The sequence below is a fragment of the Pleurodeles waltl genome, chromosome 6 (assembly GCF_031143425.1).
Source record: "Pleurodeles waltl isolate 20211129_DDA chromosome 6, aPleWal1.hap1.20221129, whole genome shotgun sequence".
NCBI classification, from domain to species: Eukaryota; Metazoa; Chordata; class Amphibia; order Caudata; family Salamandridae; genus Pleurodeles; species Pleurodeles waltl.
Genome location: NC_090445.1, coordinates 826,162,155 through 826,186,197, shown reverse-complemented (window position 1 = coordinate 826,186,197; position 24,043 = coordinate 826,162,155). Strand labels below are relative to the sequence as shown.

At 44.5% G+C, this 24,043-nt stretch overlaps 1 protein-coding gene across 5 annotated transcripts in view; it reads right to left on the bottom strand.

Annotated features, from left to right (window-relative positions):
- The window catches only part of CNNM2 (cyclin and CBS domain divalent metal cation transport mediator 2), a 776,587-nt gene that overhangs the window by 130,448 nt on the left and 622,096 nt on the right, over window positions 1-24,043 (bottom strand). For all 5 annotated transcript variants that reach the window (XM_069239487.1, XM_069239489.1, XM_069239488.1 and 2 more), the window contains one exon: window positions 4,009-4,102. In XM_069239487.1, the coding sequence (XP_069095588.1) occupies window positions 4,009-4,102 (94 nt within the window). The remainder of the gene's footprint in view (window positions 1-4,008; window positions 4,103-24,043) is intronic.

Genomic DNA, 24,043 nt, shown 5'->3' with positions numbered 1-24,043 from the left:
AGGATTTGGCTGTGTGGACAATGGCATATTTGCAATTGAGGATGTTGATTGAATCCATCAATCACTGAACTGGCAGTGGTAAATCGGATGAGGAGAGAAGGAGGAATTATGTTTTAAATGGATTCAGTTTTAAACAATGGGTGATCATCCATTGTTTAACTGTGTTTAGAGTGTCGGCAAGATTGAAATGTAATTTCCAGAGAAGATCTTTTGAATAGCATCAAAATATTGATGATAAAGGATCCTCAGGTTCTTCAGTAAAACGTTAAGTGTTACAATGGGTAGGCAGGAACATTGATATATAGCATAAAATTAAAAGGGACTTAATTCCAAACTAGTTGGATATTTTAGCATATAACGCCCAGGTTGTGAGCCAATGAACGTCTTAGACACAAATCACACACATAGGTCTGCCTCAACAAAGATGTGCAAACAGTATTGAGGAGAGCAGTGATCTTACCCTGCGGTACGGGACCGCTGTGGGTCCACGAAGCCTACTCAGGGGAGCCGCAACTGCTTAGAAAATTAAATAATATTAAAAAATAAAGAAAATATTTATAAAAAAAAAGAAGCAAAATGTAACATTAAAAAATTTAAAACATTTGTAAATGTGAAGCAGTTTGAAACTGGAGGTTGAAAATTAAGTTAGTATCCTCAGATCGATTTGTGGGAGTGGTGCAGGTGTATCAAACAGACTATAGTATGGACAATGAGTGGCCTCAATTGAATGTATAAAAGCTCCAAGCTTCACATCAAAATTACAATTGCTTTTTATATTTCTTTGTGAAGTCAATAAAATATTTCACCATTTGTGTGATGAATGATTCTTTGTGTATTTTTTGTGCATTGTTCAAATCATGGACATTGCTTAAGCCAGAGTCCCCAGCTTCCAGTATAGACTCAGTGGGGGTCCAAAGATACCAATACTGATTCAATGTGGGTACCTGAGTTCCAAAATGTTAAGCAAAACTGGTGTAGAGAGTTTTCCTGGGAACCAACCATTATCACCTGCTATACAAAAAGGCATACCAACATTGCTGTTCTTTTTTAATTGATGCTGTTTTTTATAAAATAAATATTGCAATACAACCTAATATAAATAAATGGTTACCTTGGGTACTGAATCCTTTAACAGTGTAACAGAATGAATTAATGTGTACATTTTAAACTGTTCTATAAAATACAAAATTAAAAGAAAATGTTGGTAAATTAGAATTAGCTACTACAATCTAATATTGCTGTGTTACTAATCAAATACGTGGATGTACTGGGGGGACAGTTCCTTCACTCTCTGTGCTACAATTGTGAATGTGAGAAAGTTGCACTAGGGCAGACAGATGTTCATTTTCAAATATATTTTAGTTTGAGAACCTTCACGTTTACAACGTTTGATGTGATGCAGCACTATTATTAAAACAGGTTCCAGAATGAATGTGTATTGGCAAAATCTAGTTGTAGGTACAGCATTATGGTCCTATTGGTAATCCTTACAGCATCAGCAAGATGCAGTACAGCATGGGCAAAACAAAAAAGGAAAAGAAAAAATGCTCAATGATACGGCTGCGACAGCCATGTCATTTTGTAGGCATGTGTATGCGTTGTTATGCATGAGTGTCTACAAAATGACAAGGCCACAATTTTATTAGATTTTTTTCGATTCGAGATGAATCAGTAAATAAAAAAAGTGAATAGTGAGAAAGCTTTTTTTTTTATTTTGAAGGCAGAGGGGCCAGCAACAACTTGCTGCCTGGTCCTCTCCCAAAATAAATAAGTAAATAAAAACATATATAAATAAAATATTTTAAAAAAAGACGTGTGCGTAGGTGGCAGTGGAGGAGAGGGTGTGAGGAATAAGTGGAGGGGGGAATGAAAAGCAACAGTAAAGAAAGAGAAACAGAATGGTGGGAGGAGTAACACAAGAGCAAAAAAAGAACAAGCATTTGCAGTGCAATGGGTCTTGCATTTACCTGAGTTAAAGCTATTAGCATAGTAAACTCAATACCAGACTTTTCTTGCCACATAAATTGAAAATGAAAAGTAAAACAGTTTCACACAAGTGAGCCGATTCAAAGCGCCACTGCATGAGCGTGAAGGAGGCACAAAAAAGAAAAAAGAAGTTAGCTCGCAGTCAAACGTATCGGCAATAGCGCAATGAGCCATGTAACAGAGTCAATGGCCAAGGCGGTAACCAAACCACTCCATGGAGGCACAAACGTAAAGCATTTACCAATGATAACAAAGGATGTTTGAAGGGCAAGCCCATGAACAAGCAATAGTGATGGGCGTGAGGTGGGCATGGCTAAAAGCCCAAATACATTACGCTTTCGCACTGCTATGCTCAACCTAAAAATGGTGGATTAGGGAGGCAGGGAGTTTGGCAGCGAGAAGCACAGGAGAGAGCTTGAAATACGGGGATACCTGAAAATGGATATGAGGGAGAGAGCTGGAGAACTCAGGCACTCTCATGGCATGCTTTAGAAACAAGTATTTCACTTTAAGAGAGCAGTGGAAGGGTATAACTAACCACTAAGAGAGCTGATAAAGGGGCTATGCTAAGGTGGGCCAAAGAATGAAGCAAGCCAATGAGAGGGACAGTAAAGCCAACAAACTGTAAACAATAGGCAGGCTGTAAACTTATGTAAGTTCTTGGTAAGCCCACATGCAAGCTTTTGCAACCAGACAGCTTCAGTTATCTAGTAGGTTCAACCTAAAAATTGTGATATGAGCATGCCTTTGCTGACAGAGGGGAAAGCAAATATGGCAGGAAATCAAATGAGTAGCAGGACTGTGAAGCGAAGAACCACTGTAAAAGCACCACCTATTGTTAAACTTAAAAAAAATATATATATTACGTTTTAGATATCATGTATACTACCATCTACCAACACTACAACTTCAGTACAGTAATTTGTATGGTCCGGCTAAACAGAGCTGTCAACAGACAATTATGTGAGCACCCCTAGATGGGGCTTTGGATCCACCCGCATGGTTGGAGCCAAGAGTACATGCTTTGATTGGAAAGACGTTGTGTGCTTCCACAAAAAAGGTGCTTGCCCTCCGCGAGGCTGTGCTCATTTATCCATCTGCCTGAGGTTGACCTTCATGGACTAACACATGACATTGTATGCAATTAAAGTATCTTGGATAACTGTAATTTTTGGCATCTTTTACTAGCAGCTGCACAGATGGCAGTTATTAACCTACATGGATTTTTAGGTCTGACTTGTCAGTGGATTGATAAATCACACCTATTGGCGCTGCAAAGCATTTTTTACAGATTCCAGGCAAAACATTTCAGGCAGGTTGGGATACAAAAGGGGAAATGGATAAACAAAAAGCAAGCTCCTAAATGGGTTTCAAGTCTCATACTTAATAAGAACATTGTTTCCCTAAGACACCGTTTTCCACACCTCAACTTTCAATTTTATCGCTGTTGTATGTTAGTTTAACATTTGCAACTCGGGCAGAAATATTTGCACCAGGGTGTGAACTTAGAGATGAGCATTATACTTTGTAGATATGTTTGTATTTTAAACAGGTGATTCTTACAAATAAATCAAAATTCCTACAGGGTTGAATCCCACTTGATCTTAAGGATCTTGTGCTAAAAATAGTTTAAGTTCTGAAACTACTCACCCCTTTAGCTACATAAAGCCATTGTCTGTGTTTGTAATTAGTCAAAAAGAAAATCAGCACCAGCAGTGGAAACTTGCAACTTGTAATACACATTCCTATTTGCTTGGGTTTTAAAAAACGACATACAAAAAGCTAGTCTCTACACACCAAAACAAATGCCGCTATCAAATCCGCTTATTTTCAAGATGCCAGAAATTAGAAAATCTCAATAAACTACAATGACTAAACACTGTAATTTTCTGAAAGAGATTATAAGCAAGTGTGGAAAAGAAGCATGCAACATACATAGGCCGTTCTTGCTAATACAAAGCACTAAGTATCAACCTGTCCAGGGGCATGAGTACAGACTTAGTAATGAAAAACAACAAGTACCTGGCAATGCTGTCAGGGCAGTCACCCCATAATATGAAAAAGCACCCGCTTCAAACTTCATTCCTTCCTTCCCAGCCTCCACTTCCACTTTCCCCTGCAGAAAAAAACAAAAAAGCAGTCACAGCCATCTTAGCCGCCCGAGACAAAGCAGACATTGAAACAATGAAGGTGCCACGCACATGTAAACAAGGCCTTTAAATAGAACATATGAACTCCTACTGATACTATGTTTATTACAGTGAATTACATGTGCTGGGATGTATGGTGATTAAAGGTAGAAAGAGACGCACACTAGGAACCTCTGAATGTGGGCCATTTATATAAAACAGATGACTGAATAATCCTATGTTGAAAGACGTCTGGTTTGTTTATGTTCGGCGTTCCATATTTATTTAAATTCATGTAAATCGTAAAGGAATAATTCAGCTGATAAGTTGTGCATTTTAAAGGAAGACCAAGTACTACATAATAATGAAGATTTAAACCCTGACCCATATTTACTGTTATAAATAGGCACAGTGGGGTAATGTTCAATTTTGAGGTCGCGTTTATGTGGTTTGGATTTAAATCTACTACCCCTGACGAGATTTTGAACAGCTTTATGACGAGTAGCAAGCTACCCTGGAACCAAAGGTTAGTGGTTAATCTAGTTGTTATTGTGATTAATCATGTGCTGTCAAGTAAAAAAAAACTTCATGTATTTTTCCAGTTACTTTGTGATGTATTAATATACCAGATAGGTATTATCATCAGTGGGGGCTACGTGGTTTTAGGCCAGATAGATAGGTTGTCAAAGAAGGCTGGCAGAAATTAAATCATGTTGGATTAAAGGGATAATGTTTAAAAGGAAGGTGTTTGGAGGAGGGGCAGAGCTTGCCGGGCCAGAAGATGGCATCCAGCTAGGCGAGCTCCTTCTGCAGTTACTCGATCCTGCATCATCCCAGTGAGTCTCCATTTAGCAAATTCGCCAAAGATCGCTTGTGTGCAGAAAAATGGCCTATCCGGAGTCGTAGTTCGCCTGTAAATGCGGATGTGTCCTGTCCACGCATTGTGGTCTACGAGCTGCAGAGGACAGCTGTGCATCCTGACCCCTGGTGATCGTGGGACCCCGTCTGGATCCTGCTGAGTCAGAGTAATGCGGGTGTCTCACGGCGTGCATAGAGGGACAAAAGGCTAAGGCCACAAGATGGCTGACGGCCTGGGCCAAACGTGAGGTCTACACCTGCCTGACGCACGTGCCTGGAGTGGCAGCCTGAGCAGGGTACCTGGGTGACAATGAGCAACCCGCAAGGGGATCAGAGACGCCATCCTGCATTCTGCTGCACCAGGATGTGAGTGGGAAGCACCCATTTCTGGAGCAGTAAACGTGACACCTTGAAGACCAATGCAGTAAAGCCCGATCCCTCAATGCATGCAGGTAGCCCGCAAGTCTGTCGGTGAGCTCCACATGTGAGATGGGAGCCCTGTACAGCCAACAGCAACAACAGATAGGCTGCAGAGGGTGGCCAGGCACCAGAGACCTCCTTGAAACCTACCTACATTCTCCTGACTGGGGTCACAGCCCAAGTATGGCCTCCAAGAGGCCGACCTGAGACTCCCTGAGGAGAGTGGGACCCCCACTAGATTATTATGGCAGCGGAGGGAGGTGTGAAGCACTTGGACACCCCTGTGCTGCGGCCTTTCTGCAAGGAGGCCCATGCACAGAGGATGTGGCAGAGGAGAATTCACAGCCTCTGTGTACTACTCCTGGAGAGGACTGATGACAGTATGTTGCACCCGCGATTGCATGACTCTCTCGCCTCAGCAGTGTGAGCTTCCCTGTGATCCTCTACATGACCATATTGGAATGGCATGCTAGGAGTGGCCCGTGCTGTGCCTTGGCTTGGAGGCAGGGTGGACTACCGTGTGCTCCCATCGGGCCTCACTGCAACAGAGACTTTCTTGCGGTGGCCTCACTTGTTGTGGGCAGTGTTTCTTGTCGGATTCTACAGCCCCGTGCAGGAGGCACTAAGGGAGATCAATGGGGCCCGTGAGTGCATTGTGAGTAAGTGCATTCCATCAGGAGGGGCCGCACAGGTCAATGTTGTTGACTACATAGGGACTGACAACCCTTTCCTGCCCAAGACGGCGGAGTACTGCAGATCCCTACGACTCTCACTACTCGAGTTGCTGCCTGATGCATCTGTGAGCTCTGAGAGACTTGCGTGAACACCCTGCATCATGGGCAAAACAGATAGGTTGCAGCCCATACTGCACTTAAACATGCGAAAGACCCCCAGGGCTCAAGACAAGAGCGTTGCTATGATGGAACCCTACTAGGTGTGATGTGAACAGCGACAGATCCTGGCTATGCAACACAGTCTTATAAAGATAGAGGGCAAGATTGATGCACTGACCTTCCGAATGGATTGCATGTTGGAGCATCTGGACAAGCATGGTGAGCGTCTGAACATGGCTGAAATGCACGTATGAGAGGCTGAAGATAAGCAGGTCACAGCATCGGCAACTCTGAAACGGATGGAGAAAGCTCTCCTCACGATACAGGCTAAGGCGGAAGATCCTAAGGCCCAGTCACGCTCCAATAACTTGAGAATTGGGCAGTGGGCTGAGTCTACCAACATTGGCAACATGGAAAGTTTTGTGGAGCAGATCCTCGTCTGTCTCCTGGGGCGAGTGGCTTTCCCAGACATTTCATAGTTGAGCATGCCATTGCTCCTTGGCACCACACCACATGCCTGGAGTGAAACCTCGTCCTATCACAGCAAGACTTTTAAAATACAGGGATCGAGATGCTGCACTCCACAAAGCAAGGGAAATAAAGGTGCTTCACCACAAGGGTGCAGAACTATTGCTCTACCAAGACTTCAATAAAGCAGATCCAGGAGGCTTGGAGGCAGTTTATCCCGGCCAGCCGCAAACTGCAGGAACTACAAATGGAATACAGCATGCTCTACCCAGCACGTCTGCAAGTCATGGTTGACAGAAAGGTGATGATATATGGTGACCCGAAAAAACTACAGCAGTTCCTCAAGTGCCATGAGCCAGCAGGGTCGTGGCATTGCTCCCTCAGGTCAGAGGACTTGGATGAGAGGATTCCCAGGAATTAGAAGAACAGAACTGTCTTCTCCTGGATAGGTAGTTGTGGTTTCCCACAGAGGGATGGACTGATTGCACCTTTGCATTAACGGGTATTTTTCCTTGGCCCCGACCATGCTGGGGGAGGGGTGCCTGGCCCTTCCTCCTGACTGCTATCATCACTCCTGCCGATGTGGGCACAACCCTAGAGGCTTGGTGGCAGACTGCTCCCTGGGGGATAAACAGACACTAGCAGGACGGCGTCACTGCTTGGATCGGGGTGCTACAACATGGACCCTAGATGGGATTTTGCAGAGCTTCAGTTTGGGTTTGACAATGTGCAAGGACAGGCGGCGTTGGGAGCTGCGGTGGTCTGTCATATGGAATGGTCATTCATTTGCTGCAACACACACTATGCTTGTATCACGGTCCCATGCAAATTCAAGTGGCAGGGGGTAATTGGCTGGGTAACACAGGCCCCCATGTGTGCACCACCTAGTTCTGCTTGGGGGTTTGTTGGATGGGTAATGGGTGGGTCTTTTGGGGGGGGGGGGGGCAGTAATGTGTCACTGTGTATGTTGTTGGGGTTCACAGTGTGGGTGGGTGGTGGTGGGTTTTGTTCACTTCAGTTCCTATATGCACAATGGTGTTGGATGCAGTCTGAGAGAACTTTGTTTGCAAGGTTGCCTTGGCAGGGTGAATCATGGGGCGATGGTGGATGATGCGAGCGGTGCAGTAGCGTGTGTTCAGAGCCACCTGCTGCTACAAATTTTTTAACTGGAATGTCGAGGGTCCGAATGCCTGTAGGAAGATTAGCAAGGTGGTCGCACACTTACAGTCTTTGAATAGACATACGTGTAATCCAAGAATCACACCTTGCGCCTGGGAGTAGAGCACTGACACAGCATCGCATGCAGGGAGTTTGCTGTGCGGCTGGATTTACCAAACAAGCTAGGGGAGCGCTGATCTGAACTCGGAGGGACACAGGGAAAAAAATACACATTGGACCCGTGTGGCAGGTATGTGGTGGCGCGCTGTTACAAAGATGATGTGGCGGCACTATTTGTAAAGGTGTAGGGGCCTAATTATGATGACCCACAGTTTTATCACAGATTATGCACCTGCCTGGTTCAATGGGGAAGATTCACCCCAGATCTGGGGTGGTGATTTCAACTGTGTGCTGTGTCCAGACAGGGATCATTCAAGGGGCCTGTCCGTCGGCCTTTGGCCACGGCTCATGCCATGAATGACATTGTGGCGCAGTGTGGAACGCTAGATGTCTGGTGATACTAATTCCCCATGGGGGCAAGGTGCACCCACTACTCTAAGGTACATAACACGCATCGATTTCTAGTTAGTATCGCAGGCCTGATGCCACGTGCGCATCGATGTGAGCCTCTGAACCACACTTACTCTGATCACTCACCGGTACTGCTGGATCTGGAATTACACAGCCCATGCATGGCCTCTTGCGTTTGCATGGCAGTTCCCACCGTACTCACTCCTGGATGCTGTGTTTAAGGAGGAGCTTGCGCAGGCTATAAAGGAATTCTTTCCCGCCAACATCGGTTCAGTAGCAAAATTCACAATGGCCTAGGAGACCTTCAAGGTCCATGTTTAGGGGGGTGGGTCGGGTTACAGTTTCGAGACATGCCAGAGTGCTTTGGTCACTGCGTGGTAGGCTGGCGTGGGGACAGAAATTGCTAATCTAGAACAGAGGCATAGGGAGATGTCTGAGCGGAGCTTGCTGAGAGATGTATAGGTCATGATGGCAGAGTATCATTATGGGGCACAGAGCGAAGTCAATCACTTAGGTAAATATGGGGCAGCGAAGGTGTATGGTGAAGGTGAGCATCTGGGAGCAACGTTTGCAACACTCTTGTGCCCTAGGCGTGAAGGTGATACAGTTTTAGAGGTGTGGGACGAGCAGGGATCACTCCTATGTTCAGTGGAGTAGGTCTCGTAACGTTTTTGCCGATATTTTGAGGAGTTATATACATTACACAGTGCGCATGATGACTGTGCAACATCAGACTATCTCGCTCATACAGCCATGAAATCCTCACAGTGAAGACCGGGGAGCACCTCAAAGCCCCATTGCGCCCCCACAGAAATCCTTGCAGCATTGAAAGATATGCCTAGTGGAAAAGCACCTGTTACCAGTGGGTTGACGGTGACCTTTTATAAAGCCTATGATGATACACTTGTCCCGCATACAGTGACTCTTTATGGAGAGATACTGAAGGAGGGCTGCATGCCGCCTTCAATGCGCAAGGTCTGACAACTATGAGTAGCTTCTTCCGGGATGAGGTGATGTGCATTTGGGAACAGGTCAGTGAGCATTGCGCAAAGCCCTCTGCCATGGCCCGGTTTCATTACTAGGGAGCCCACCACACAATAAGTGACGTCCTTGGGGAGGATTTACTTAAACCCCCCATAGTTACTGGCTTTAACACACCTGTTACAAACGACTGCACCACATTGCATAACGGCCAATCTTTATGCGTTTGCACAAGAGCCACGATGTCTGGGAGTCACAAAAGTCAGGCTTGATTAGCAAAGAGACCTGGGTATCTTATCAGTGACAAGCAGTGGGGCTGATGTTGCTCTGTTGTGAAGTCTGTTTCTCTGAACAGACGTCACAGGTTACTACATTTCAATCTAAACATGGTGTTCTATACACCGGCTAGTCTGCATCGGTATCGTTTATGAGGCAGCTCTTGCTGCCACAGATGTGGCAAGGTGGAGTTCGCCCATGTGGCTTGGTACTGTCCGGAAGTGCAGCCGCTCTGGCAGGCAGCGCTGCGGAGCTTAAAGAGATTACTGGGCAGAGCACTGACCCCATTGTTAGCCCTGCTGGGATAGGACAGGGATGTCAAACACTTCTAGGCAGCTAGTGGGCAATTGGCTTACTGCTTGATAGAAGCAGAATAGCAATATGCTGGGCTAGAGGGACTCTACTGACTCTGGAGGACTGCAATGTGGATATGGCATTCTGCAACATGCAATCTGACCTTTACAGCGAGTTGCTACCAGTCTGCGGCCATCCGAAAGATATATGGGGGTAATATCAGGCCTTTTTGGCTCAAACTAGTGAGGCGGAGGCAACAGATGAAGAGGGGGGTGACCTGGCAGCCCAGTAGGAGCCATGTGGGCAGCGCGTGATCCTGAAAGCACTCAATTCATATCTTGTGTAAGGAGTTGCATAGACTGGAAAGTGCCTGACATCTAAGGCTGTGCTAGCTGCTTGCCTAGGCTGGGCGATGCCTGTGTAGGTGCTCCACCTGGGAGGGGTGAGATGTCTATGCTTACGGCATACTCAAACAAGTACGTACCACTTCTTATGTCATAACTTCTGGATTAATTTATAGAAAACACTGATTGTTTCCCTGGTGACTCATTACTTTGTATATCATGCCTTTGGATACCATGACACTGATCGGACTGCGCCAACCCAATTACTCAATGTCATTATGTATGGTTGTTCAAAATCGAAATAAAGATTAAAAAAAGAGGAGAGGTTGTGATCTATGAATTGAGGTATCAGTCAATCGCAGAGTTAAAATACGAAAGATTGGGGCGGGCAGGCATGTGACTAGGAAGAAGCGGTTTTCAGATGAAGAAGGTATGCAGAGGCTCGAAGGTAAGAAGGTGGTCACTGAAAATATAAAGGGGAAGAATCAAGTGGAATCAAGTGGAAGTAGGTAGAGGTCAACTTTTCAAGCAGGCGTTTAGTAGATTGGGACCAAGCTTTCCGAGTTTGTAAGCAACTGGAAACTATAAGCTGTAGAAAGAAACATTATACATAATGCTCTGTATCCGGGGAGGCAACCTAAACGTGATTCCAAGTGTACACATTGCTTAAACATTAAAGCCCTTGCCTGTTGTGCCTCAAACCTATGACAGTGCCTTTTAAATATAGCCTGGAGACTCCACTCAGTACAGGGTCTGGGTCAGAGGAGTTGGACAGAAAAAAGAAAAGGTCTCATTTAAAAATCTCCCCTCACTATTCTGCAAATTAAAGGTTTTCTAAGAATGAGTTATTTGGCTCAGAGTGTCTAGCCAATGCACAGATTTATATCCTGTTTTGTCACCAAATCACACTCCAGTGTATGTTGTGCGTGTTTTTGTATGCGACTATTGTAGTATATGAATGAGAAGCCGAGGTATGAAGGCTATTTTGGACCGCCCTGGGTCTGTTCTTGTGTACAAGTTGGGGGGTGAAGTTGTTTCCCAGAGAGTGGAAGTGTATCAGGATGCAGCAAGGAAAACACCTAGACAATGAATTGGGGACAAAGGATACAAGGCTCCCATAGAAATTTGATTAGGTCCTTTAGCTGAGAGGGGCTCCTGACTAGGCTTCCTGTAGCACTGCCACTTGGTGGATGATGGAGGTTAAGGGAAGGGGACTGCAGTCTCTGCTGTTCCGAGTGAGAAGGGTCTTTTAGGTAAAACCACCTTTTTGTCTCTTTCCTAATCACTGTCTTTGTGTCTGGACATAGCCAGGTGCAGATAGTTCACACCTCTTTCTGCCTCTACTAAGGGTGCTCCAGACTGGAGACTGCCCTGCTGTGAAGGGCATCACCACACACAAAGTTCTGTCTGCAAACCAGCCTAGAGAGGTACTTCAAAAGGAATCCACTCCAAACCAGTTCTCCTGCCCGATTCTCCTGGTTTTGATCCCATTAAAATCACTGTCTTTTTTTTCAATACACTTCAGACCAACAACAAGGTATACCTTAACTAATTATCTCTAGCTGCATTTATCAGTCGCTCAGCATTAATGGGTAATTTCTCCCCATCTTTCCTTACCATCCTAGTCACCAGATCTCACTCTCAACATTCTACTCAGAGGTGGCTGTCATTTACTTTTCATAGATGTACAACAACCTGCAATGTGTCGCTGAACCATCTGCTCTCAAAAACTCTCTGCAAACACACTTGGCTGAGAAGAAGGCCACAATATTGGGCATGTCAGTTTCTTCTTTTCCAAAGCACAACATGCAGCTGCTACTCCAAACACCTCAAAGCTCCCCAAATGTCACTGTATTTGTTTCTGACCCCCAACAATTGTAAACTTTTACAAATGCAGGCCTTTCATCAGGTCGGGCTATTTTTAGGACCTACTCGACCCTTCTGGCGTGCAGTTCAGTCAGAAAGTGAAGGAGGCCTTTAAATCATATTCTTGTCACATTTGCTCTGTGTTCAGCAACAGTGGTCAAAAGTCAACTGTACAAACATTTCAAAATATATTTCAGTAGTTGTGAAAGCCCATTGTTTGTATTTCTGTGTTATATAAAAATATTTTCATAGGATGAATACAAATCAAAACACTTTACTTGGTGATGTGCAAAGGATAAATGTTTTCTCAAACCCGTTTTTTACAGATTTGTTAACACATTACAGTGTTTATCAGTAAAGCTACAAGTTAATGGGAAGGTTTTTTGACATTTCATGGAAAATTTCCTTCTGTAAATGATGGTGTGCGACCAGATCATGCTTTAGTAATCTGTTTATTATAAAATGAGTGTTTAAACATAAACCTAAATACACTACTGCCCTGTTAGCAATGCTATTAGTAAACGTAGAGGCACGTAATGAGTCATTTGTCCCCCCATATGGGGGCTAGACTATTTTTATGCATGAACGTTTAGTCCAGTTAACCAAACAAAGATGTTAAAATGCTGAGCTCACATATTTGAAGGTATACTTATATGTGAGAAAGAAGAAAAGGGCGACTCTGTAAAGTAAATAAGTGAGACCCATTTACGGGTCAAGAACATTACAGTTATGGTCGAGTAGAATATTAAATACCTGCAGGTCTAATAACATTTTATGAAATGTTCTTTTTATCATTCACTAGGAAGACTTCATTGCAAGGGACATGTTTGTCGCCATTTCTAAATGCTGTGCCTGTTCTCGCTTGTATAAAGTGGACGACTGGAACACCGTAAGTGGAACCAATCAGTGTAGGGAAGCCCAGATACACCTCAAAGTGAGTGCATCACCACCAAGCCAGACATGGCAAAGGTAAGGGGTGTCTTAGATAGCACCCCACCAACTACACTACACAGGGCACATCATATATTCCGAGCTAGCTCTCTTTGGAATCTCACTTCGAAGGGACCGTAACCAGGCATATTAAGGGACAAGAGTGACATCACGAATTTAGGTGTATGGATGAGGCCCGTGGTTTAAGAGAGGATGATATCCCATAGATTCTACCACATGAGGATTGCCACAAATTCCAGTGCCACCTCTCACGCTTTAGATATAACAGGAAAAAATATCAATATTTTACATTTGGAAACCTAAGCTACCAAAAACAGGCTGGAGACTAATTGAAAAGCATTCTGTCAGAGGGAAGGAAAGTAGAGACCTGGTAACTGTAGCAGACCATGGAGAGTTTGCTTCATGCAGACATTGCAGTTATGGAGCATCAGATCTGCTTTTGTGGACAAGAGGATAAGCTGGCAAAAATACATGGACTAACTCCTCCAGTCTAAAAGGCAAGCACACCCGAGAGAGGGTATTTCTAACCCAGGGAAAGAACACATGAAGATCACCATAGACCCTCACTCTTCCACACTCAGCACTGCTTGCGGGGTGAATGGACAGTATCCCTAAATACAGGTAGGGAGCTCAGCTTAACAGGTCAATGTCAAGGCAGAAAGTCTGGTATGAGTGGTTTTAGTTTTGCTAGAAGGATCAATTCTCACTTGCCATGCTGAAAGTCTTTTAAGCTTGCATGATTATGTGGAGTGCAGTTTGATCAAGCCCTGAGACCAGGCATATGGAGGCAGCCCAATGCTACTCCTCATCCATTCTCTGAATAGCCTGTGGATATGGTCTCCATAGGTTTCAGAAGAGAGAAGACATCCCAGAAGCTTGACCTCCTCAATATATCACAATAGGCCTTCAGGCATTTTTTTCTTTGAGTGCCCTACAGAGAACCAAAAAACCCTGCTAAAAATGTACATCAACTAAAAACTTCACTATGTGAGCCTAATCCTCTCAAGTGGAATAGTGCCTTCAATCAAAGTTTGTCAAAAATGTATACCAATTCAAAACAAGTGAATGAACACTGCAACTAAGCCCGGCACTCTTAAGTGAAGGTTCTTCCCCCAATTAAAGTTTGGAAACAATGAGGCGATAGGGTGTATTTAACAGAAAATATTTTCAAATACATAATCTAAAAGGACATACACTATAGATTTCGAGCCTGCCATAGCAGGATATCCTGGTCATTAAAGGCCCACTCTAGTGTAACAGGTCCAAGCCAAAGCCAAGGGTCTATAAGAATGAAGCAGACCTTTAATGGCTGATATAGACTGCTAGGCCAGGCTATAAAGCTATTAGAACATTCAGCCCATTGAGGACGGAATGCCCTAGTAAAAAAAAAAAAAAAAAAAAAGACTCCAGGAGACAGAAGGGGTACAAACACCCCCAAAGGTCTGATCCTTTGTTTCACAGTTCACACCGGGAATATTCAACAATGACACCCACATGCAGGGTCACGGCTGTTAACTGTTAACATACACAGTAATCATGAAAGTGCCTGTGATCAAATTATGCATCTAACATACACCAATGGGTGAGTAAAGCCAAATAAGTGTACCACAGGAGAACCTATGCCTACCTAGCCACTATACCCCACAGAAATAAAATGACAAACAACATTAGCCATGAGAAATAGCACCTATTTTAAATATTGAGCCAGGACACACTGCCCATCACTGTTCAGGCGTGGTTAAATAGCCCATTAACATGCTGTTGCAAGAAAATAAAATGGCATCAGAACTTAGGACAGGACCTACCATCATATATGCGGGCACATCCAAAAGCACTGATCAAACAATTCAGTGTACTAACAATTATGTTGAAGGGTACAGTTAAAATATATTTTACTACCTCTTTTTTTTAAGATGATCCACATGTCACTCTACCAATGATGCTGTTGAAATACAGCAGAGCTGGGATCCATGTGGGAGCATGTCAAGGACAACCGCCAATATTCTACATGTCAGTGACGACTGACAATATTCTAAGAGGCCAGCAGCAGTGATTGTGTCAGAGGTTCCCTCTCAGTATGGGAGGTGGGTCCAGGTTGGCCAGTGGTCTGAATGCCAAGGCTGCTAGCTCTGGGTGTTTCGGAACATGCAGGTATTACCCCAAGGATACGGATCTTCCACACTCAGGTTTCCGAGAGAGGTTTACAGATCCTGTTACAAATACTGTCATTATGCCCAAATATATAAAGCCCAACCCACATGTATGCCAGTGTTAATATTGCCTCCCACCCCTGTATTTAATGCATGCATAGCGTTCACCATTGATACAAAAAGATGCAACCAACGTCCTAACTGCAACAAGTTGATCATGATTAGGCTATCATCCAACTTATAAGATGGCCATGACAATTTCTATAAATACAATCTAGATAATATCTGCAAAGCTTTCTTAGAAATCATAAAGAGATTCTGGTTACCAGAGGTCACTGGACAAAAACTACAACGTAAGTTTAGCAGTCATCATCCCACAATGCAGTTTCTACACCTCAAAATACATAAATGCTTCCATCAGCCAGGATCATCATTAAAAAATACATCGGTGAGTGATGGCGGTGGGGTACATAGGAGAGTTTTTACTAATCATGAATAATGCATAATTTAGACATGGATCAGTTTGCATGACTAGTCAGCTTGAATTGACATCTATCCGCAGTCTGAAGTAGCCATCAGAAAGTGCTGTTTATGTGCATTCTACATATACACCAGTTGTGCGTTTCTGAATTATTAACTGAGAAGGGACCAGGTAGGTATAATAACAAAGTTAGTGAGTTGGCCTGTTAGAGAAACAGTTTCAATAAGATACCTTAGGCTTATGCCGGGAAGGTGAATGCTTTTCCTGAGAGATTGGAGAAATGCAGGTTAGGTATTTAAAGAGCACTAAACAATATTAAAGTAATAAAACAAAACAGTAAAGTTCCCAAAACACTTTAATAAAAGCAACGATAAATTAACAGATACAGGACAAGTGGACATATTAACTGTCAAAGAAAAGGCCAAAAAGGCCCCAAGGAAAATGGGCGTGTAAAAGTCAATGTGAGTACATAAGTATTACCAAAAGCGGCCTCCAGAGGCCTGTCTTGCACCAAAATTGAAAACAATAAAATGTTTACAACAATTTTTCTGCTTCACAGAGGCAAGGTGAGCAGGTGAAATGTAAGTTAACATTCAAGTTGGTACACATGCTTCCTTGTGCTCCTCTGAGGTACTCCAACCATAGTTCCAGGGAGGAGACAGGCCTCTTTACACCTTTTTCTGCTACAGCCAAGAGTATTAATTTCTTGAGTTACTTGGGGCTTTGATCCCAGCCCCCATTGCCTGGTGCACCAAATTTCATTCCCGGGACTTGATTTTTGACATTACGAAAGAACCCATCACAATCAAAAGTGGCTATTTTAGACCCAAGCTCCAAACTATGAGCACAGACAAGATGCTTAAATACTTCAAATTCCTTGCTCACAGCAGGGACTTTTTCCTTTAAACATATTAAAAGTCCAGGCTCGAGCATGGTCCTTTGTGATGCCATCTATTAAAGTTCACTCCCCTCTCCTACGTATCAAGAAAAGTAGTCCGTGATTAATTACTTCTCCCAGTCTTTCTGCCAGAAAAGCCAAGTTGATGGTTCTCTTCCCAGAAGACTTTTTAAAAAATATATAAAATCAATATGTTTATTACTATCACAGATGGAAGATAGGGTAGCAGAACTGGTTTACTACTGCCAGACTTACTAAGCAGACACAAACATGTTTTCATAAAACCATATATGCAGTATGTTTAACAAAAATTCATATTCACTACCAAAGTAGGTTTTTGATAAAGACTCTAATAACGTGCATGCTGTCACAACAGAGTCACAGTATTCTTAACATTTAACAAGACCCACTTTTATAAATCGAGGATTGTAGGCTACAACTCAAACTGAAGGGTGAAGTGGCAAATGTCTGAAAGTAGTTTTTTTTTTATCTATCAAAATGGTGTGTCCCTTAGGTTGGGGCTGCTGTAATATTGCACACAGAAAACCACAACTGCAATGATACGCATGGTGCCAGTCTTTGCAACTCACTCATGTGGGTGGTGTAAATGTACACTGCAGACCACGTGTGACATTTAACTTTCATTCACTGATATACACACCACAGACAGCAGCAACAGTACAAGCTTCTTCGGAGTTCGTGACCTAAAAAAGAAACTTAGGTTTCTACCTCATTCCACTACATGGTAGCGCAATATCCTTGTAATGTACAGCAGACATCACTTTATCACATATGTGAAATGCCGTGCGCTGCAATAAAATAGTGTAAAATCATGCAGGCATGTTTTTTAGAAATTACATTTAAAAACAGCTTAATATTGGTGACCAGACGGTCTGAATTTGAGAGCAGTTTTACTAAGACATGCAGGAGCTGCCCAGTAAATGTCCAGCAATCCTCTCTACGAATTCAAGTACTGCCTCATAAAAGTACAGAAGTACTGCTGTGAAATCCTGGTGGTGTCCCTTAAAAATGATTGTAGCTGTCGAGAGACTTACAGCAACTGTCCCATCATAGCCTCAGGTCATCTTGCTGGTCACTCAAATCAGGTTTTCCAATTAATCTCACCACTGGTCATAACCCTAGGGAGCATTACAATCCATTATATTTTTCCTCACTCTGCTACAACCAACAAAATATACGTCAGTCAAGGTGGTACTACAACAAGAGTAATTCAGCGAAAGGTAACGCCTCCTTCTCCAGTAAGATAAGCAACCCGAATGTCTTGAGTACTTCCTGAAGGAAAGATAGTTCTGCATCCTAGAGAATAGATAGTCTACTGGCTAACATTCCCCTCTGCATGTATCAGGGATCCTGAGAGTATATACGTCCCCCCAACATGGCAAGCACAACATATAATTAGGATTTAGAACTTGGGCTCCAATTGGTTCCCAGAGCTAAGGTTTCTACTGGCTGTGGTACTTAGGGCTTGGGCTCCATGGTTCCCAGAGCTAGGGTTTCTAGTAGCCATGGGCTTTAGGACTTGGGGTCATATTAGTTTCCAGAGCTAGGGTTTCAATTTCCTGTAAGGTTTAGGGCGTGGGCTCCCACTGGTTCCCAGAACTATTGTTTCAAAAGTATGTAGGATTTAAGGCTTGCTCTCTCATTGGTTTCTAGAGCTGGGGCTTCTTCTGGCTATACAGCTCTGGCTCCCATTGCTTTCCAGGGCTAGGGGTTTTTATTGGTCCGAGTGTGGGGTTTACAGGGAGTGCAGAATTATTAGGCAAGTTGTATTTTTGAGGATTAATTTTATTATTGAACAACAACCATGTTCTCAATGAACCCAAAAAACTCATTAATATCAAAGCTGAATATTTTTGGAAGTAGTTTTTAGTTTGTTTTTAGTTTTAGCTATGTTAGGGGGATATCTGTGTGTGCAGGTGACTATTACTGTGCATAATTATTAGGCAACTTAACAAAAAACAAATATATACCCATTTCAATTATTTATTATTACCAGTGAAACCAATATAACATCTCAACATTCACAAATATACATTTCTGACATTCAAAAACAAAACAAAAACAAATCAGTGACCAATATAGCCACCTTTCTTTGCAAGGACACTCAAAAGCCTGCCATCCATGGATTCTGTCAGTGTTTTGATCTGTTCACCATCAACATTGCGTGCAGCAGCAACCACAGGCTCCCAGACACTGTTCAGAGAGGTGTACTGTTTTCCCTCCTTGTAAATCTCACATTTGATGATGGACCACAGGTTCTCAATGGGGTTCAGATCAGGTGAACAAGGAGGCCATGTCATTAGATTTCCTTCTTTTATACCCTTTCTTGCCAGCCACGCTGTGGAGTACTTGGACGCGTGTAATGGAGCATTGTCCTGCATGAAAATCATGTTTTTCTTGAAGGATGCAGACTTCTTCCTGTACCACTGCTTGAAGAAGGTGTCTTCCAGGAACTGGCAGTAGGACTGGGAGTTGAGCTTGACTCCATCCTCAACCCGAAAAGGCCCCACAAGCTCATCTTTGATGATACCAGCCCAAACCAGTACTCCACCTCCACCTTGCTGGCGTCTGAGTCGGACTGGAGCTCTCTGCCCTTTACCAATCCAGCCACGGGCCCATCCATCTGGCCCATCAAGACTCACTCTCATTTCATCAGTCCATAAAACCTTAGAAAAATCAGTCTTGAGATATTTCTTGGCCCAGTCTTGACGTTTCAGCTTGTGTGTCTTGTTCCGTGGTGGTCGTCTTTCAGCCTTTCTTACCTTGGCCATGTCTCTGAGTATTGCACACCTTGTGCTTTTGGGCACTCCAGTGATGTTGCAGCTCTGAAATATGGCCAAACTGGTGGCAAGTGGCATCGTGGCAGCTGCACACTTGACTTTTCTCAGTTCATGGGCAGTTATTTTGCGCCTTGGTTTTTCCACACGCTTCTTGCGACCCTGTTGACTATTTTGAATGAAACGCTTGATTGTTCGATGATCACGCTTCAGAAGCTTTGCAATTTTAAGAGTGCTGCATCCCTCTGCAAGATATCTCACTATTTTTGACTTTTCTGAGCCTGTCAAGTCCTTCTTTTGACCCATTTTGCCAAAGGAAAGGAAGTTGCCTAATAATTATGCACACCTGATATAGGGTGTTGATGTCATTAGACCACACCCCTTCTCATTACAGAGATGCACATCACCTAATATGCTTAATTGGTAGTAGGCTTTCGAGCCTATACAGCTTGGAGTAAGACAACATGCATAAAGAGGATGATGTGGTCAAAATACTCATTTGCCTAATAATTCTGCACTCCCTGTAGAGTACTATTTGTTCATAGGGCTAGGGTTCCCATTAACCAAGGTCACTTGTTCACTAAAGTTATTCAAACTGTGGGTTGAGGGCGCCCAGATAAAGGGTGTCAGGAAAAAGGTGCTGCCTGTTTGGGCCTGGAAAATGTCTTGGGTCAGAAACTGTGTTAAAAAACCCCACCCACAACAGGTAAACAGATATACCTCCTCATCATGCAAAGTAAGATAATTATTTAGCCCTGCAGTGAATCACCCTTATAACCACTACACAACCCTGCAACACATCACATCACCGGACACTGATTTATCAGTAATTCATCATCATCACATATTTTAAACTGGCATGTATTATATCACTACCATCAATCACCTCCCTGTTCATCCTCCCATGAAAACCTACACCACTTTAGCTCTTCCTACTCCTCTCACGCCAGTCTTACTCCAAACACAGCATACTAACCCCACCCCTAAACATGCACACTATCCCGCTTCTATCTTATCTACTCTAACCTACCTCAACTCCCAACTCCCTATGCAAACTCATATAACCCCTCCCTCCACTTGTCACTAACAACTCCCAATACAAATGTGATCTACGATACTGCACCAGCTTCTGTTAGAAATGGGGTCCATGTTTGGCTAGGGTATGCACCGCATCCAGACAGGGACCAACACTCTAGTCAAGGCAAGGGAGCTACACACCTAAAATAATCCCTGCTCACCCCCTTGGTAGCATGGCATGAGCAGTCTACTTATCTCATGGGGAATGTGTAGAGTGTTTACACAACACTAGTGACACAATACACCACAAAGGAGGCTCCACAACCAGTCATATAAAAATATATTGTATTGCATAAAACATCATTAGACCAAAAACGACATGAATCAGTAGTGCCCTGCTACTCCAGCAGTGGACATATTATCATAAAGGTTACAAGCCTTCCGCAAAGATGAGCAGATCCCAGGTAAGTACATAGGTTACTAAGAGTCTGCAGCATCAGCAGTAGTCAGGTCAGCATTATTACTAAAACAAATGCACACAGTATGAAAACATTCCCCCCTTCATGTATCAGGGATCCTGAGAGTATATACGTCCCCCCAACATGGCAAGCACAACATATATCCTTACCTCAGGTCATAAAGAAAATAGTGCAGAACCAAGGAGACAAAAGGTGACGGCAAGAGTACCGCAATGAAATGGAACTTCTATTTGGATCATCCACGGTAGTTTCTATATGCAAGACATTGCATTGCGCACCTGGGCAGCTTCACCACAATGGGTGGCAACACAACAACCCCCCCCCCCATCCATCTAAGGAGCTCCTGCGCTCCTACCGTAGCAAATACGGTAATCCGATGAGCACCCTGTCCAACCAAGGCGCTCCAGATCTCCTAGTAACACAAGGGTGGCACCCGTGGGGGGAAATTAAATGACAAACAAGACCCTGCGTCAGGCAGAATTGCTCATAAAAGTATTCCCCAGCACAGGGGCACACACGAGGCTCTCTTCACAGGTTTTGGCAATATCTGGAGGCACTTCGCCTCAAGTCACTATGGCAATTCTCCCCGACCACGATGCCCTCAGCTGAATGGCGGGGAATGGGGTGCTGGCTGGGGTGTCAGCACCCATCAGCCTTTGAGGGGAGAAAGAATTGAGGCGGGTGGCATGCTGGGGTGGAGGGCTCCTCCGGAGCTGGTGAGCAGAGTATGTGAAGAGGTGCTGGCAGGTTCTGGGGCATGGCAGCCCCTCCGGCGATCGAAGTGGGGGCCGCTCAGTGGTCCTGGAAACCCTCCGGGCAGGCAGCGCATGGCCCAGTGGTGTCCGATAGCTATCTGGAAGGCCTCAGGAGGAAGACGGGGCCGCAACAGAGTGGATGCCCCCCAGGAGTAACTGCTCTAAGTTGGGGATGCAGCGGCAGATGAGCCAAGCTCACTGTCAGAAGATCAGGTCTCTGCGACCCCAATGACAGCCAGTGTCTTCCCTTGGTCCGCAGGAGTAGAGATTCCTGATGCACTGCTCCACACTAGTCAGCTGATGCCCCTTTAGGAAGGCGCTATGTCTCAGCTGCCTCACGCTGCACTGGTTGGGCCCTGGCAAATTGGGGTGTCGCATTAGGCAGCAAACAGCTTGCAGGCACAGAAAACACACAGCGCCAGCACATGTTAAAGGACGGAAAGGTGAAGCGCTCACTACATGCTTGTTTTGAGCCAGAGGCAACCAAAGGACGAATCTCTTCTGGATCCTCCTAGGCCCCCAGCATCCAAGCTAACAGGGGTGGGGGAAAAAGCTCACCCGCCCCTGGAGAACACTGGTGGGGGCACTCAGGGGGCAGTAGGCAGGCAGGCCAGCACACAGTGTCACTTGTATTGTTAGTCCTCCAGCCACCTAACAATCAGTAGGCAGCAGACCACTCGGACAGGGCAAGCAGTCCAAGTGGCGGTTCCTCCTGGCAGTACAATAGTGCTCTGTTGCAGTCCAGCAGTCCGTCTGGAACAGGTTCAGTCCCAGTCCCCAAAAGTGCTCTAACAATCAGGGGCAGGTCCCTTCTACTTATACTAAAAAATGCCTTTGTTCAGAGGGGCGGCTTTAAAGGAGTCCTTTCAAGTCAAGCACAACACCCTTTCAACCCAGACTTGTCTCCAGACATCAGTAGGGGCTAATCAGTCCATTGCGTGAAGGCAGGACCCAACCTATTCACATGTAAAGTGTGAAAGACCCTCCCTCTCCCCAGCCCAGGAAGACTGTCAGTATGCTAATGCCTCTTCTATAACACCCAGCCCGTCCTGTGGGATGGCTGTCCGGAAAGTATGCACCAAGTGGAGCTGTCACTCTACCCCACACATGGACTGGAAACAGGCTGCAGAAGCACTAGAGTTATAAGCACCCAGAAATGCCCACTTTCTAAAAAAAGCCATATCTACAATGGTAATAAAACATCCACCTATACCAATAAGCAGGATTTCTCACTACCATTCCAAACATACTAAACATGCCCACGCTATTCCTCATAAATCAGAAGATACCACTTAGATGTCAGGGCATTTCCAATGCAGTCCTAGGAGGGGAGCAGAACTCACAGTAGTGAGAAACTAAATAGACTGTTTGTCACGACTAGGACATGTAGTACATAAAGATATACATCCTACCTTTTGCATACACAGCACACTGCCCATAGGGTTAGCTAGGGCCTACCTTAGGGGTGACTTAGGTGTAGGAAAAAGGGTGTTTAGGCCTTAGTAAGGCTTGTCAAGTCAGTGTGGCAGTAAACTGCGCGTGCAGGTCCTGCAGTGGCAGGCTTGAGATGTTTGAAAGGCTACTTCTATGGGTGGCAAAATCTACGCTGCAGGCCCACTATAACTTTCAATTTACAGGCCTGGGAATATGTTTGCAACTTTACAAGGGTCTTACAGGTAAATTAAATAAGGCAAACAGGTGTAAGCCAAATATACCAAGTTGGAGGGAAGAAAGCACATGCACTTTATCACTGATTAGCAGTGGTAAAGTGCCCAGAGTTTTATAGCTAATAAAAAGAGGGTCAGGAAAAATAGGAGGAGGAAGGCAAAATGTTTGGGGATAACACTGCAGAAAGGGCCATTTGCAACAGAACCCGCCTTCAGCTTAAAGCCAGGGTAAACCAATCAATACCTTGGTGGGCTTGCCTGCTTAGGGTGATAGAAGGTGAGCAATAATCCGCAACTGCAGGGGCAACACTTGCAAGTTCTATGCCACTCTGTACCCAGTTGGAGCCCCCAATCCATGCTCTCAAAACCCACTACGCTAGCCCATGGGGAATTCTTTTACTTACATGTGGCCCCATCTGTTCCCAACCCAAGGACAACTCTGTCCATAAGGGCAGCAACCACCAGAGGGCACTGACAGCTGTCAGAGTCAAGAACCAGGACCCAGAACATCAAGGGGTCTCTGTGGTTTCTCAGAGTGGGGGGCGGTAGCCCCAGAAGCACTGCATCCTTTCTCCACTCCACCTCCCACCAGTTCATGTGTGGTATCCTGAGACTGGTCCTCCAGCTCAGGGTCTGTACCCTTAGTCTAGGCAAGGCCAGGGGCTAGGCTTCCTCCCACTACCCCTCATTCTAGAGTTTTGCA